The following is a 15,342-nucleotide window of genomic DNA, read 5'->3' as shown; positions in this document are numbered from 1 at the left end:
TCATGAGTGGAAGACGAAGTGAGGAGGTTTCAGATATTTTCCAATTAGTGTCTGTTACTAGCGCACCCAACAAAACAAAAAAAACTCTTGCGCCCCTGGACCAGGGCCCATTTTTAACCGCGGTACTGGGTAAGTTAAAACTTTCATCCCTAGATCTTAGAAAGACAGCTGTGATGTCATAGGCATATTTGATATACAGTTGAACCTCGTTTGTAAGAACCTCTATAAAACGAATTCCTCGATAAGACGAATTTTTTTTAATCCCCTTGACACTTTCATATAGGTCAATGCTAAAAACACCTCCATACAACGTAGTAATTAAGTTAAAAACCTCCATAAGACGAATTTGTTTGTGACATGGGCTAGGACTGATTAACCTCTATACAACGAATATTCTTAGCACAAAACCTCTACAAGACGAACGTGACCTCTATAAGACGAATTTATCATAATCTTAACCTCCATAGTACGTAGTTTTCAAAACAAACAGAAGCTTGTCTCAACATGAAACCCCCACCCATCCATCCTCCTTCCTCAGTCATTGTTTTGGGGAAACCTTGGAGCGAGGAGAAACCTCTATAAGAAGAATAACAGCAGCATTAAACCTCGATAAAACGACCCTCTTTATTAAGAATACCTCTATAGTACGAATTTTTCCCGTACCCCTTGAAATTCGTCTTATAGAGGTTCAACTGTACATTTTGATAGCGTTGTTACCCTTCAAAGTGCCATCTATAAATAAATCGTACCCTAGGCTATTATGTGCCAAGCCTTGATAAAAATTACTAAACGTAGGTAGCTGCGATGTTGTTTCATAAGTTAGACCTAAGTTAATCGTAAACAAAAAAAAAACATACCGGTAGCTAAACCTAACCTAGCCATAACCTACTGATCGCAAACGCGGCACCTTAAGTTATTTGTTTGACATTTCCTTTCGATAGTTTGGAAGGACGTAGGCCTAATTATAAAGCTGCAGCCTTCTGGGGTTACAGTTCCGCAGAGAACCTGCGATCTTATTAAGTTATCAGATCAATACGGTAACAATTTATCAATATTTTTATAAATACTGTATTAACATAGGCCTAGGCCTAAGTTTAGGCCTAGTTAACTTTAATATTGCATTGACTTCAATTTTCCCAGTTAGCTTATACATTAAGTTATAGGCCTAAGAGGCTAACTTTATGTTTTCTTTTGTTGCTTTTTCATTAAATAGGTTAGGCTATATTTGGCTAGTAAGTTACCGTCTCAGGCTATATTTTGTTTGTGGTTAAATATGCTTATAGGCTAGTTAATATCGATAGAAACGTAGGCAAAACAAATCATAGGTCAATTTGATATTTACATTGGGAAGAAGAATAAACATTTAATTTAACTTACCAAAGATATTTATCATTAAGTCATACATCTGTTCACAGATCACAGGTTCTCTTCGGAACTGTAAGTTAAGTTACCCCCTTCTGGTCTTAAAATATTCATCTGCCTACAAGACTAGGCCTGAATTTTAACATAACCTTACCAATTAACATCATTTTTAATCTTAACTGTAAGTTAGGCCTAGGCTAACTTATGACAGGTTCTAAGTAACTTAGGCATAAGTTTAGCTACGGTATTTGTTAAGTAGACCTAGGCCTAGCTTGTCTCCAAGCTAAATTAGTTCAGACCAAGGACATATTGCAATGAATTAGGTCTAGGTTATCTCCTGAAGTTGGCTTCCTTAGTTTTGTAAACTACAGCCTAATTTTTCCCTAAAGAGCCTCCATCCGTAGAGTTTTTAAGGGGTTAGGAAGGCTATTGTAACCTATTTCCACTTATAAAGTATTTAAATTAGATTACCACCATTCGAGTTATTAACAAAACATATGCTAAATCTCTTAATAACTTACAATAACGATAATAATTTGTGTAACTTACCTTAACTCAAGTTGGTCGAATCGCCACTGAAGTTAAAAAGTCGAAGATGTAACGCAAATCTTAAAGAATATAAAGTAAAAAGTAACTAATAGACCTATTTAATAAGTAAATAATAACAAAACAACGAATTCTTCACGTGTAACACTGAAAATCAGAAGTAGATGCTCTAGTCTAAACACAGCCACAAGGACAACATTTGTTGTGAGTTGTGAGACAAAGACATTAGACAAACAATATGGCGGTGGCGGATCGGATCGGATGCTGACCCCCGCTGTTTTGCTCCCATAATGCATCAGCGAACATCGTCGAACCTAAGAAAACGCAGAGACTCGGGTATCTCGCGCGGCAGAATATTTTGTTCATCATCTATGAATATTATAGTATAGTATGTGTTACAAATACATTTTACACAGGATGTTGAAAAAATGCAGGGAAATAAATACAACACTACAATTTTTTTCGTATTTTTCTATTGATATAAAATACATATATTATCTGTATCATCAATACCTTTACTTATTTTACTGCATTCTCGAAAGTTAATTTATGCCCTCAAAACAACATTTAGGTGAAAATTTACACTTTGTTTCTTCATTTTACAGTATTTTATGCAAAATTTATTTTGGATGAAACCGTATTTTCATATTGGTATATAATATGTATATTATCTGTATCATTAATACATATACGTTGGTTATACCTTAATCCCGAATATTTACGTATTATATACATTGCTTGCTACATGGGACTTTTACTACTTTTAGATATATTTATCAATAGATTATTTAAGTTATTTCTTAATGTATATATTATTAAAGTATTTTTCTTAACAATTGTTGCTTTTTGGCATGACTACCTTCTTACTGACATGTTTTCTTGATAATGTATGGTATCAGGTAAAGTACCAAAATAAATATATTGTCAAATCTTGGTCTGAAATAGTGAAACTAAATAAAGGCCTATGGTTAGGATGGTACCGGTTTAATCAGCTATCCATCTTTGGGGCAAACTACTATTCACATATTCAAACTACTATTTGCCCTGAACATGGATAGCTGCTACACATACATCTGAATTCTGCTTTTTCAGTTATCAAAAAGTAATCAAATGAAACAAGTGTTAACCATAATGATAGTGATTTTTTGAACTACTATAAAAATTAGCTATGAATCAAACCTTCGACAGTACAGTATTGAATCTAACATGTATGATATTTTCAAGCCTGTTGAGGTGTATGCCGTGGACAAGATCTGTCCAAATTCAAGGTCTCCACTCTCCATCAAGCTCATTCCACCACAGTCAAGCAAGCTAGTTCCAATCCAATACTTTTCTAGCCAACTACAAGTGATTGCGACACATGTGAATAGTGTTATGTAGTTTAGATTTCGGCACAGGGCTGTCCCTGGGTCCCTAGGGTTGGTGGCGCCCGGAGCAAACGTGGTCGTGCCCCCCCCCCACAATAATAGTCGTATTCCCATATTTTTAATACTATGTTAATACAAATAGGCGCGGCGCCCGGGGCAGCTTCCCCCCTTCGGCAGAACCACTTTTTCTGTTGATAGGGATTGTCCACCCCATTCGCAGGAACATTACAGTATCACAGAAATTGATTCAAACTTGGTGGAATGGAAGCTTTTTATTCTTTCTCAGATTGGTTTAGGCTAGTATGACGAGAGTAATTAATTATTAAATTTAACAATTTTTAAAGGGTAGGAACTAACTATATAGTAAGTGGAATCAACTGTTAGTCTGGTGGAGTGGAATAGTGGATGAGACAATTAAAGATGATTGCTGGTCAGTGGTCATAGATTTTAACTAGCTGACTCGACTGTTTCTGAACCTTTCTGAAGCGGAATCGGTTTTGATCAAATATTACCTTTTCCTTTTAGCCAATCACATTCACATAGTTCAGTTTTTTTTAATGAATCAGCGACGAACTTCGAAGTCATTACTAAAATATTGTATCACTACAATTACATCCCTTGACTGTCCCCTCGCTTTGTTCTGGATACGTCCAAACCACAGGAATGAGGCCATGTTTTATCTATGACGAGGCCTATGTGAAAGTGAAATAATACATATGCTGTACAGGGGCCCTATTTTTGAAATGGTTGACTGTTGAGTTGAGTGTCGAGTCATTCTATTTCCAATCGTTTCGTATTTTTGAAACGATTGACGGTGGACTTGTACAACCAAAACTACTCAACACCTATCGAGCTGTTGAGTGGAGGTTGACTGCACTTTCTTCTTCCTCTCTTTCGGCCAAAATTACTCTTTTTGAGTCGACGCCATATTGTTTTGTTATTGCTTTAATTTTAATTTACTAATTAATTGCGATTTAGAGGTTATGTATTTGTTGTCAATGTCTTAGCACCCAATACTTTATGCGATTGTTAATTTTATTTACTGTGTCAATACTAGACTATTTAATCTATTTACTTTGTTATAAGACTATTTAATTTGTTTGAAATGCACTAGGCATACTAATTGAACTTATTAAAAGATAATCAGGCCTATTGTTATTAGACCTATGATTTAAGGTATTAAAGATTGTGGTAACAATATCATAGTTTGTTTCAATACCATTCACCTAATAAAGGTATCAAATTAATTTAAGTTACGATATGCTTTCAGTGCAATGGCAAATAGCCGCTTTAACCTTTACCCTAAATAAAAACACAATTAAAATAACATCAAGCAAACCGATGAAGGAAACTAAAATAAGGTGATGTGTTTCAAAATAGAGACGAAGAAAGCAAATAATAATGTATTTAGGATATGCCTAAACTTATAATTAGCTACACCCTAAAACAAACATCCATAGTAAATTTTATTTTTAATACTTAAGTTTATTTTATTTTATAAGTTAAGGTACTTTTGCAATCACTAAGATTGAAGACATAACCTCAATCTCTCAAGAACGGAGTTGACAGTTTACCTCAGTGTCTCGAAATATGGTAGATTGAGATTAGCTGCCACATTTTAGAGTAAGAAGAGGTTAAATCGAAGATCGCAAGAACTCTGCATTGTAATTGGTTGAAAATGACGTCATCTGAATTTCGTGCGGTCGTATGCTCTACATTTCCACCACGAGTCACTCAACTAGTGATTCCCAACTCGCTTCCCAACTGTTGGGTTTCAAAAATACCAAATCTTGTTGTTGGTTGAGTTGAGTGCTGACGATCGACTCAACTGTCAACCATTTCAAAAATAGGGCCCCAGGTGAATACGGATACCAATAAAAAGGATTTTTAAACATATTTACGGTATGGTTATGAACAATTTCCTTAAGTGTTATCAAAAAGCCCTATTCTTGGTACCTTTAAGAGATATAATCCTACAGTATAAATCCAAATAGGAAATGTAGCTATATTTGGACATAGAATCGTTAACAGAGAGAAAAGAAAATCTGCCTTATATTATCGAATCATAAACCTATGTTATTGAAGTTTAAGTTGACTTAGAGATCACTAACACCAACTAAAATCACTCACTACATCTTACGTATGTGCCCAACGGCGTATTTCTATTATTGGTGTGATAATCTGAAACTCTCCCGCGAAAAGTTGTTTTTGTCTTCTGCCGTTCTGCTGTTGCTGGTTGCTGTTGATGTCTGAATTTGTTTATGTTGTCAAAGTTGTCATCGTTGTGTTGTGTTGTGGTGTTGTTGACTACAGTAATTTGAGTTTTCTTGTATACAAGTGTTGTATTTATGTCTTCTTTTTATTTATAAATAATTATACGCTTTGGCAAACTAGGGCTAAATCCAACTGAAAAGAGATCTTACGTATAATAATTAACTGTTCCGTCTAGTTTAAATTGTAGAGAACGGAACTAATGTTCTCTTCGTGGTTAAATTCATGTAGCCCCTAGGCTAGGTTCTTAAACGCCTAAAGTAAGGACAATTAACCAAGTAAGTATGCCTGGACATTTTAATGTAGGTAACTTAATGGCTGCACTTTACTTTAGGTCCGACACTCATTCGAATGAAAATATCGATTATTCGATTGTTTCATTCGATATAAGTTCAAATTATCAAATATACCATACAAATCGTTTGGTTAGTTAGGTAAGGTTAACCTAACCTAACTAACCAAACGATATATCGAATAAAACAATCGATTAATCAATATATCGATCGATATTTTCATTCGAATGAGTGTAGGACGTAAAGTAAAGTGCAGCCATGGCCACGTTCACGTTGGCCTAAAAGTATTCAAACCATTTTACAATGCTGAAAGTAATTAAAAACCAAAGATAACATTTTACAGTGCTGCAGGTAAATATTGTCTAATACAAAATAATAGCCTAAGTTAATCACTGGATTTATTTTTCTTATAATTAACTTATTGTAACTTAATTTAACTTATAAGTTACGCCAATTGGAATTTTACCAAAGGAATCACAGACGCTTCACCTCCTGCGACGTTGTTAACTTTTGCTTCTGCTTCTAAACAAATCAATTCAAACCTTTGTGATATAATTAATTCTTTGTGAATAGGGATTTCAGGGATCCGATCTGCCCCTCTCGTATCAATCACTATGGTAGGTTAGCAACACACTCATGTGGGTGAGGGTGACTGGGAAGGTCACAACAACCCTCATAGTAATAACCATCACTACCGACAGCGCCTCAAAGCCCAACAACTTTATGCTATTTTATAATTAAATCTCTGTAATGTTTGACGTCTATTCTGTACTCTATGTTCAAGAATAAAGTATTCTGATTTTGATTCTGGTGGCGTCGTCCTGTAATCCAGCTACTAGGAGGTAACGAATTGTAGATATTTAACTTATAGACATGCACTGTGGATGCGATACTCCCTGGTGTGGATTAACGTCCGCTCTAGAAAGTGAGTACTGTACTACGACGATCCGCAATAGCCTATCATGATAATTAGACCAATTTGTTAGTTACTAGGCAAAAATGTGGTTCAAATTCCACTATAAACTGCAGGTCCCTTAGTTGCCATTGGATGTATGGGCTTTTAAATTAGTTAAACAGCTGTTTTCTAAGGAACATGTCGGCCTTAGTCACTAACAAGACTAAAAAATCACGCCACTCATCCTACACTCATCTCCATTTATATTTGGCGTTAAAATATACCTACATTCGTATGGTCGCCATTTCATAAGAAAGTTTTTTAACTTATTCATGAAATTTACTGTGTAGAACAATGAGCGAAACTTATTCAACTCCATTAAATTATCAAACCTAAGAGTAATGAAACCATCGATAAGTTTAACCGAACTTATCCGTTGAGAACCAAAAACCAAAAATTCTATAATAGGCCTATCGATTTTAACAATCATTACAATGATATAACTTGTCATTTTACCGCCATTATGCAAGCCTGAATCTATTGTTAGACTCTGGGCTGTAGTTTACGTTTACACGATGGAGTCAGGTATCATAAAGTTCTGCCATGTATTAAGCCTAAGTTAGATATTAACTTAGCTGAATCTCTCTAAAATATATCCTAATGTATCCCATCTTATTGACTTTTTACAGGAATAAAATTCAATTATGAGTGGCTTCTACATATCTGTGATTGGAAGAATTGAAAAAGCGGAGTTTCCTAATTTTGACAACCTTTACTGCAAGTTTTCTTTTCACTACGGTCAGGACTGGGAAGTTACAGCGGTAAGACCATATTTAAAACCAGATCCTAGTTTAGAATAGGTATATTTAGGAATTATTACATTTGCAATTCAAATTACAGATTTCTGTCAATAGTACCGGTAGGCCTAGGCTTATATTTATACCCAATACAACAACAACAGTAGTAAAGCTGCTCCGTATTGTTCTGAAAGCCCTTAGGTCTAGGACTATGACTCTTTCTGACACGGTGTTATATCTTAATAGCAAAGTGCAGATAGCTCTTTTGCGTTAGACTGAGATATAAACGTTACGCATGTCTAAGTCATGAGCTTTGTGTGTTCCATGGTTGTGCCGACTACTTTTCCTATTAAAGTTGGTCAGGTTCTCTTTCAAGAGGACTAGGCTATTTAGGACATACTGGCTCATAAATGTGAGGATACCCGAGTGTGTGCTCTAGTACACTACTAATCAGATGATTTAAAATGGATTTTGGTGTCTAACTGTGCATTCATTTTACAGGGTAATGAAGAAGGAATTTCACAAATTGGACAAAAAAGTTTGGACGAACGGCAGTTAGTCGTGTGGAACTATCCTTTTGAGATCACCTTCAAAAGCACAAATCCTTTCGGTTGTAAGTATTAATTAATAATTAGATTTTAGTTAAGAATAAGAACTTTATTCAGCCAGAAAATATTTCATGCAAATACATTGGCACGACAGTTCAGTAAATTAATGAAACTCAACAGAAATCCTTAACAGTCCATTGGCTTGACGTATACTCTTCTACAGAATAAAAGGATCCTTTACATAGAAAATAATTTAATTTAATTTTAAAATCTGGATCACTATAAGCAATCTTATATATCTAATGGGGTACCTAACTTATTGTAGCCTACATCTTAATTAGCAATCATCATTGGTCTTTTATCTGTCTTAACTAGCCTTACCTTCAGCAAATTTATGTTATTACAAAAACGACTAAAACGAGTATTATAACTGTACACATCTTTTCTACAGTCTAATAGGTGAATATTGGCTCTAATGTAAAGTAGACATTGTTAGAGAAAACATAGTCAAGATTTTAAACTCCTTGAAAAGATTTTTACAGATATGACAGATATTTACACCAGCAATGACTCTTAAGAACTTTTTTTGTATAATAAATATTTCATTTGAATAAGGAGAAGATCCCCAAACAATCAAACCATACACTTAAATGGCTAACAAAATAGTCCATGGTAAGCTTTCTGATTCAATTCACCACACAAACATTTCATAGCAAATACACTAGAACTAAGTCTTTCCTTCGCCAAATGAACATGATATAGATAGCATAGTTTTTCAAAATCTTCTAGTCTTGCATAACCTGATACTGTATATTAATTCTCATTTTAGGTTTTGTCAAATAAACCTAAACCAAACCTGAGGCATACATTTGTAAAATACCTTTACTCATATTAAAATATATCTTATGTCTAAATTTCTATTAAATCAAGTAAAATCTCCTTTTTCATGAAATCACCATTTACATAAAAAAATTCACTAAACACAGGAGGTGTACAGTACACCAATCAGCTATAAAAAAGTACTAATGCGTTGATTAAAAAAAACTACCTACTGTCATAGGGCCGCAGCTGATTCTCAGCGTTTATGGGCCAGATGTTTTTGGAAACGACGTGCCTCGAGGATACGGAGTGTGTCATTTGCCGATAGCTGCAGGACAATACAATAAAAGGTAAGAAGTTGAGACTATTTATTTGTCATCCAATTAATGAAGTTAATTTTGCAAAAAAATTGAATAATTGTAGATTATTGTAGGCCTAAATTAAAATATTTTTTTGATGTGCTCTTGGTTCATTTTGTCATACCTCCTTTTTAAACAACATTTTTATGCAAACTGTCTGGGTGTCTGTATGATTTAGTGATTGTCCTGTTATCATTTAACAATCAAATTTCAGTAAACCGGGATGAATTGTATACAGGGTGGTAAAAAAGTATTTTTGGATTTTACTAACTCATGAATGGATGAAAGTAATTATCAGTTATCTCTAGTACATTACCTTTTCTCAAAATAGTTTTTTTAACATATGAAGCAGTTAAAGTATGTCACTTGGAAGATCTGACACTCCATTTCAGCTGTGATGATATAAAGAACTTGTCTTTTGCCGCAGGCTGCCTCATTGAGTGAAGATAACTTGAAACGGTCACTTGCTCTTTTTTTAGGGTAAACATCCAACTGCAAAGCATTGCTCATTAACTTTTAGAAATTCGAGATAAACTGTCTAACTGATGCTGGAAGTAAAATGGGTTTGATAAGTGTGGTTTTGCGCAGCATGGCCATGTTTGTACCGGAGTCAAGCTCAACCCTGCAGAGAGTAACGTCCTGGCTGACAGGCCGACGTCCGGAGTTTATTGACCCTCGGATCCTGGCCCAGGGCGAAGGCAGAGAAGGTGAATACTCCTTACACTTTACTCCTTATACTTTTAGTGAATACTCTAAAGTGGTAAGAAAACCCAAAAGAGGTTCTTTCGGTCATTAAAAGATTGTTCATATACTTTTATCGAAATAAATTTATTTGTTGGATATTGATCATAGTAGCAATCTTTGTATTTTACACAGGTATTTGTCACAAAGTGGATTTATGTCATCAAGGTCAGGGACAGTCAACCAGACAAGAATGGCGTGATAGAAATTGTAAACAGCTGTTTGTAAAAACTATTGTATTCAAAAGAAATGTTATAATACGGAAACATTACATATTATTGTACCACCTGATCTTGGATGAAAGCTATCATATCATACACTCATACTCATTGTTCACCTAAATTCACTTTAAAATATGCACCCTAGTGAATTCGTGCTGTAGAAGTCTAATTTAATTTACTCACAAAATGGAAATTGTTTTTTTGGGTCGCCGGATTTCTACCCCCGGATATTTACCCCCATGAAAAAACGCCTACGTCACTTTGACGTCACATGTATGGGGGTAGATTTCCGGCCGCGAACTTTTAGGATGGATAAATTATTATATATTCAATCAAATCGCATTTCACGGTTTACTTAACAGTTGTAATTAATAAAAATTCTAATAAACCTGACACCGGAACTTTACCCCCGGACATCTACCCCCAGACATCCACCCCCGGACATCTACCCCCGGACATTTACCCCCAGACATCTACCCCCGGAAATCTACCCCCAGACATCTACCCCCGGACATCTACCCCCGGATATTTACCCCCAGACATCTACCCCCGGATATCTACCCCCGGAAATCTACCCCCAGAAATGTACCCCCAGTGGTCAAATCATAAATGTCCGACCCCGGAATTATTTATTTCCGACCCCAGGAAATCTACCCCCCGTGCTACACTACGTATCGGCCAATATTCATTGTTGTAGTTGATTTTAGTAATTGGTTTATAAAAATAATCAATGGCTCTTGGTTTAATAATTACCCTCTAATATCTAGTATTAAGCATGTGATATGTCGTTGTCTTGTTTAATGTCATCTATCTTCCCAATTCATTAAGCTGTTACTGAATTAGGTGTCATTTTTAAGCTTAAGATTCAGTGCAACGCAAATGGTAATTAAAAAGGATATTTTGGTAAAGGGCTCCAAAAGTTTAACCATAAGCATTTGATTTATTTTCAGGCAGTGATTTAAATTGTTAACTAATTTTCACATACACTCATAGCTAACGGCACATGTACGAGCGCAGATCGTGAAATTTAAAACGTATCACTGAAGGAGGTTATTTTCTGATTACTAGTGGTAAAAATGCAATTAAATGTTGATAAAAAGCCTGCCATAGGTTGATTAATGAATTAATAATTTTTTTCACTATCAATTACCTCCTAGTAATACAAAATAGCATAATCCCTACGTCGTAGACACAATCCGGAGTTCTACATTGGCTAAAAAGTCTAGTTGTTTACACAAATAATTAATCGTAAGAAATAAAACATAAACATATTTTATGATTGGTTCTGGTTGTCAATGCTGGTTGTGAAATAACGGAGAATAATGAAAGACAATAAAATTAGATATTTCGGGATAGGGAAGGTATTTTTACCTCATGGTTCTTTTGGTTTTACGAATTTATTTTAATGAAATTAGAGTTAAGTATGGACATTGCTTAAAATTATATATTTTTTGGTCATTTTTACGTTTCATACATTAAAGAAGCCAAAACAAGTCTTTATCTCAATTTCTGTCTTGTCTGTCAAGGCCCAGAAGGCATTTTACGTGGCCTCTTCTCAAAAACTAGAGCACCGATCGTGACTCGATTTAAATAGTCTTTTTGGATTCGGTGGATTGACAAGAGTAACTTTAAGCCATTTAAATATGGCCTCTCTACTTTTGAATTAAAATAAATTTTGTCAAACCCCCAATTTTTTGCATTTTTGTCAAGTTTAGGCTACTCCTAATGTTTACCAGTAATTTATGAAATACTAATAATTTGTTTGGAGAATACGACATCAATGAAATAACGAACAGCTGTGAAAGATGAAAAGCTGGATAAAGATGATTTTTTCTAGCTGTCACTGGAAATTTGTTATTACATTTAGTTTACAAATACTGCAACCATTTCCGACACGTTTTGTAATAAAATCCAAAACCAAGTAAGATTAAAAACGTTGTGACTCACGTAAATAAAAGGATCAAATAAATCGTAAGTGCAATAATATGTAACTAATGTACATGTTGCTCGAATTCGAGCAATTGCAAAGTATTAAAGGAGTTATTTCAAAATGAATAACAATAAATATTTACAATGAGTTTAAATGAGTCAACTCAAAGATTACCGGTGTGTAACTAAAACCATGTTTATCTTCGTTATTGATAAACCTAAAGCATTCATCCGGCCGGTTTTCTCCTTCTCAAAATGCCTCGCTGTACAGGCAACACAGGTTATTGATAGAGGGCCAATTGAGAACGAAAAGTAGTTTTGGGGTAGTGTTCCATCTCTTGTTTACAGTTGCAGACGATCTATTCTGGTTTTCAACCTGACTTAAAAATGGAACTGATTAGTAATCTGCTCACATTTCACCTTTAAAACTGTTACTGTATAAAGTTAGTCAACCAAAAAAATCCAACCAAAAGAAAGTTGGTCAACCATTGGAAGCACCTTCTAGGAATAAATCAAAGGCTTAGGGGTCAACCTTTTGAAGCCCTGATCAAAATATCCTTTTTAATTACCATTTTGCTCTGCGCAAGATCTTAAGCTTTAAAATTACACCTCAATTGTAACAATCGGCGAAGTAGGTCGGGTGAAAAAGGACTGTTACAGCTTATTGAATTAGGAAGATAGATAATGTTAAACAAGGAAATGACATATCGCATGCTTTAAACTGGATATTACAAGACAATGCTTAACCGAAGAGCCGTTGATTTCCGGGGGTAGATGTCCGGAGGTAGATGTCTGGGGGTAGATGTCCGGGGGTAGATATCTGGGGGTAGATGTCCGGGGGTAGATATCTGGGGGTAGATTTCCGGGGGTAGATATCCGGGGGTAAATGTCTGGGGGTAGATATCCGGGGGTAAATGTACGGGGGTGGATTTCTGGGGTTACATATCCGGGGGTAGATTTCCGTGCTATGGCAAATCACTTCATAATCAAACAATTACATGTTGATTATTTAATAATATATTGGGGGTAAATTTCCAGTCGCGGGCTGTTTCTCGACCGTGTATAGGCCCCGCCCCTCGTGACGTCAAAATGACGTAGGCGTTTTTTCATGGGGGTAAATATCCGGGGGTAGAAATCCGCTACCCCGTTTTTTTAATTCAAGGAAAAGAGGTTTTATTGTTTGATAGTAAAATAAAAAAGCTTGATAACGATCTAAAAAGATTCGTAAAATGTTATGAAATAATAACAATAGATTTAATTGTTCTAGTGACCCGAGTGCGCAGTCAAGGCAGAGTGTACATTACATTCAGCGTCATCACCAAGGACTTCCAAGCTCACAATTTGAATAACACTCAACGTCCGGCCATAACCAACGGAGCTTTGGCCAGTGCCATCGGAAACCTCAACCTGTCTTGAAACTGAACATTTGTAACTTAAAAAATAATAGATAAGTGTTAGGCTCAGTCTTAACATGTAATTATTGTAATCAATTCCGTCCACATCAAATGTTTCAAAAGTTGCCAAGTGCCTTCTGTATCCCTGCTTTTTTCAATTTTGCACTTTTGAAAATGGTGTAGGCTACAGTTTTAGATAATTTTGCTCTAGTATTTATTGATCTCATGTTTTTTTTTATTATGTAGAAATATAAGTTTGTTTGGAAGAAAGTTTTATAAAATGAAGTATTGATATTTAACTGGGGTCCAACCACAAAGCATAGAATAAATATAGAGGCGGCACTTGCCGTCTGGAGTGAATCAAGCTTCTCGCACCAAGATGGCGGCCGGCCCGGTCTCGGAGCGGTAGCTTAATCTAATTCATAAAGTAGCATAGAATAACACAGTGGTTCTTTAGAATAACACGCCGTGTTTTCCAAGTTCCGAGTCTGCCACCAAGATGGCGGAAATCGGCTTCACTACAGGTATAGCTATAGGTATAGGAGTGGCGACTCTTTTTTTTTTTTTTTTTTTTGTAAAAGAGGTTGGTGGCCTCTTTTAACCTTGCATTTGCCCGTCCACATAGACTAAGCGCCCGTGTGTGGATCGTTTGCAGCAAAGCAAGGAGTGAGCCGGTACAGTACAAAGGTGAACTGTACTGATAAAATGTTATTGGCAGTGACCAGGATCCGAACCCACGACATCGCTGCCTTGGGCCCGAAGTCCGCGACGCTACCGACTGAGCCACTGACTCTATATTTATTCTATGCTCTGTGGGTCCAACCTATCTTCTGTAATAAGGATTCACATGTTTCAGAGGATTATATAAAAAAATTTTACGTAACTACTTAGACAATGGGGCACAATGTTTTCTAGCATAACTTTTGATAAATGTTGTAGTTGAAGGCCTGTATTATAATTAGCATTGACTATACAGTCAGTGGTTTTACACACCATTTAAAACGAAAGACCAAAGATTTCAGTAACTATTGTTTCAAAGATTTCACAAATTGTCATATAATCTAAGCTTTCACCAAAGAATTTTAGGTTTAGGATTTTATACAATAAATAATGTGTTCCAAATATTGTAATTGGTATTGTTTATATGCCCTTGTTTATCCAATTATAAACAAGAATAGCAGAAGGTATAAAATAGAATTTTAGACACTAGCACATTCTGTGACTGGCTCACACAACTATGTTCATTTTTAATAAAAAATTGGCTACAGCTGGGAGCTGTATATAGATGGGAAGTCTACTAAAATTCCTTATGCTGTATTGTAAGGTTGTCAAGAAGAATAGTAGTACAATTTAATTGTTGTCAGGTTTCCCATAGTGCTCGCTTCAATGGACAAATCACTGCCCTTGTCAATAATAAAACACTTCAGGACATAGCATCATCTAACACAATAAGGCTGAGGCGTAAAAGTATTAAAAATTATAAAGTATGTGACAATGTCATGCTTATTCAGAAATAGAAACATTGCATGGATTATTCACTAGAAATACTCTGAAATTAGGTCCCTGCAAAGCAAAGCTTGTGTGCAGGGACGAAGTCGCAACATTAAATGAATATTACTGTTTAATCACAAATACTTTTTCAACATATCTATGTTACCTTGAATTGAGACATTAATATTATGGCTGCCATTATTATAGTTCTAATGAATAAATTACCAACTTTATGTGATTTCAAGATGAGGTACTTTAAATCCGAGAGACTATCATAATGAACAACATCTTCTTATCTATAAAAAGGCC

General features: G+C 35.4%; 1 protein-coding gene across 1 annotated transcript; it reads left to right on the top strand.

Annotated features, from left to right (window-relative positions):
- Window positions 1–5,583: 5,583 nt before the first annotated feature.
- Window positions 5,584–14,657, top strand: LOC128992358 (B9 domain-containing protein 1). Its single transcript, XM_054415900.1, has 6 exons — window positions 5,584–5,824; window positions 7,424–7,555; window positions 8,033–8,144; window positions 9,140–9,248; window positions 9,846–9,964; window positions 13,416–14,657. The coding sequence occupies exons 2-6, from the start codon at window positions 7,439–7,441 to the stop codon at window positions 13,562–13,564; spliced, it is 606 nt and encodes a 201-aa protein (XP_054271875.1). The 5' UTR covers window positions 5,584–5,824; window positions 7,424–7,438; the 3' UTR covers window positions 13,565–14,657.
- Window positions 14,658–15,342: the final 685 nt, after the last annotated feature.

Source organism: Macrosteles quadrilineatus, unplaced genomic scaffold (assembly GCF_028750875.1).
Source record: "Macrosteles quadrilineatus isolate MER2022 unplaced genomic scaffold, UCM_ALF_1.0 Scaffold_4__1_contigs__length_99947679, whole genome shotgun sequence".
Classification (NCBI taxonomy): Eukaryota; Metazoa; Arthropoda; class Insecta; order Hemiptera; family Cicadellidae; genus Macrosteles; species Macrosteles quadrilineatus.
Note: the sequence above shows the minus strand (reverse complement) of the source record. Positions and strands in the feature narration are given on the sequence as shown.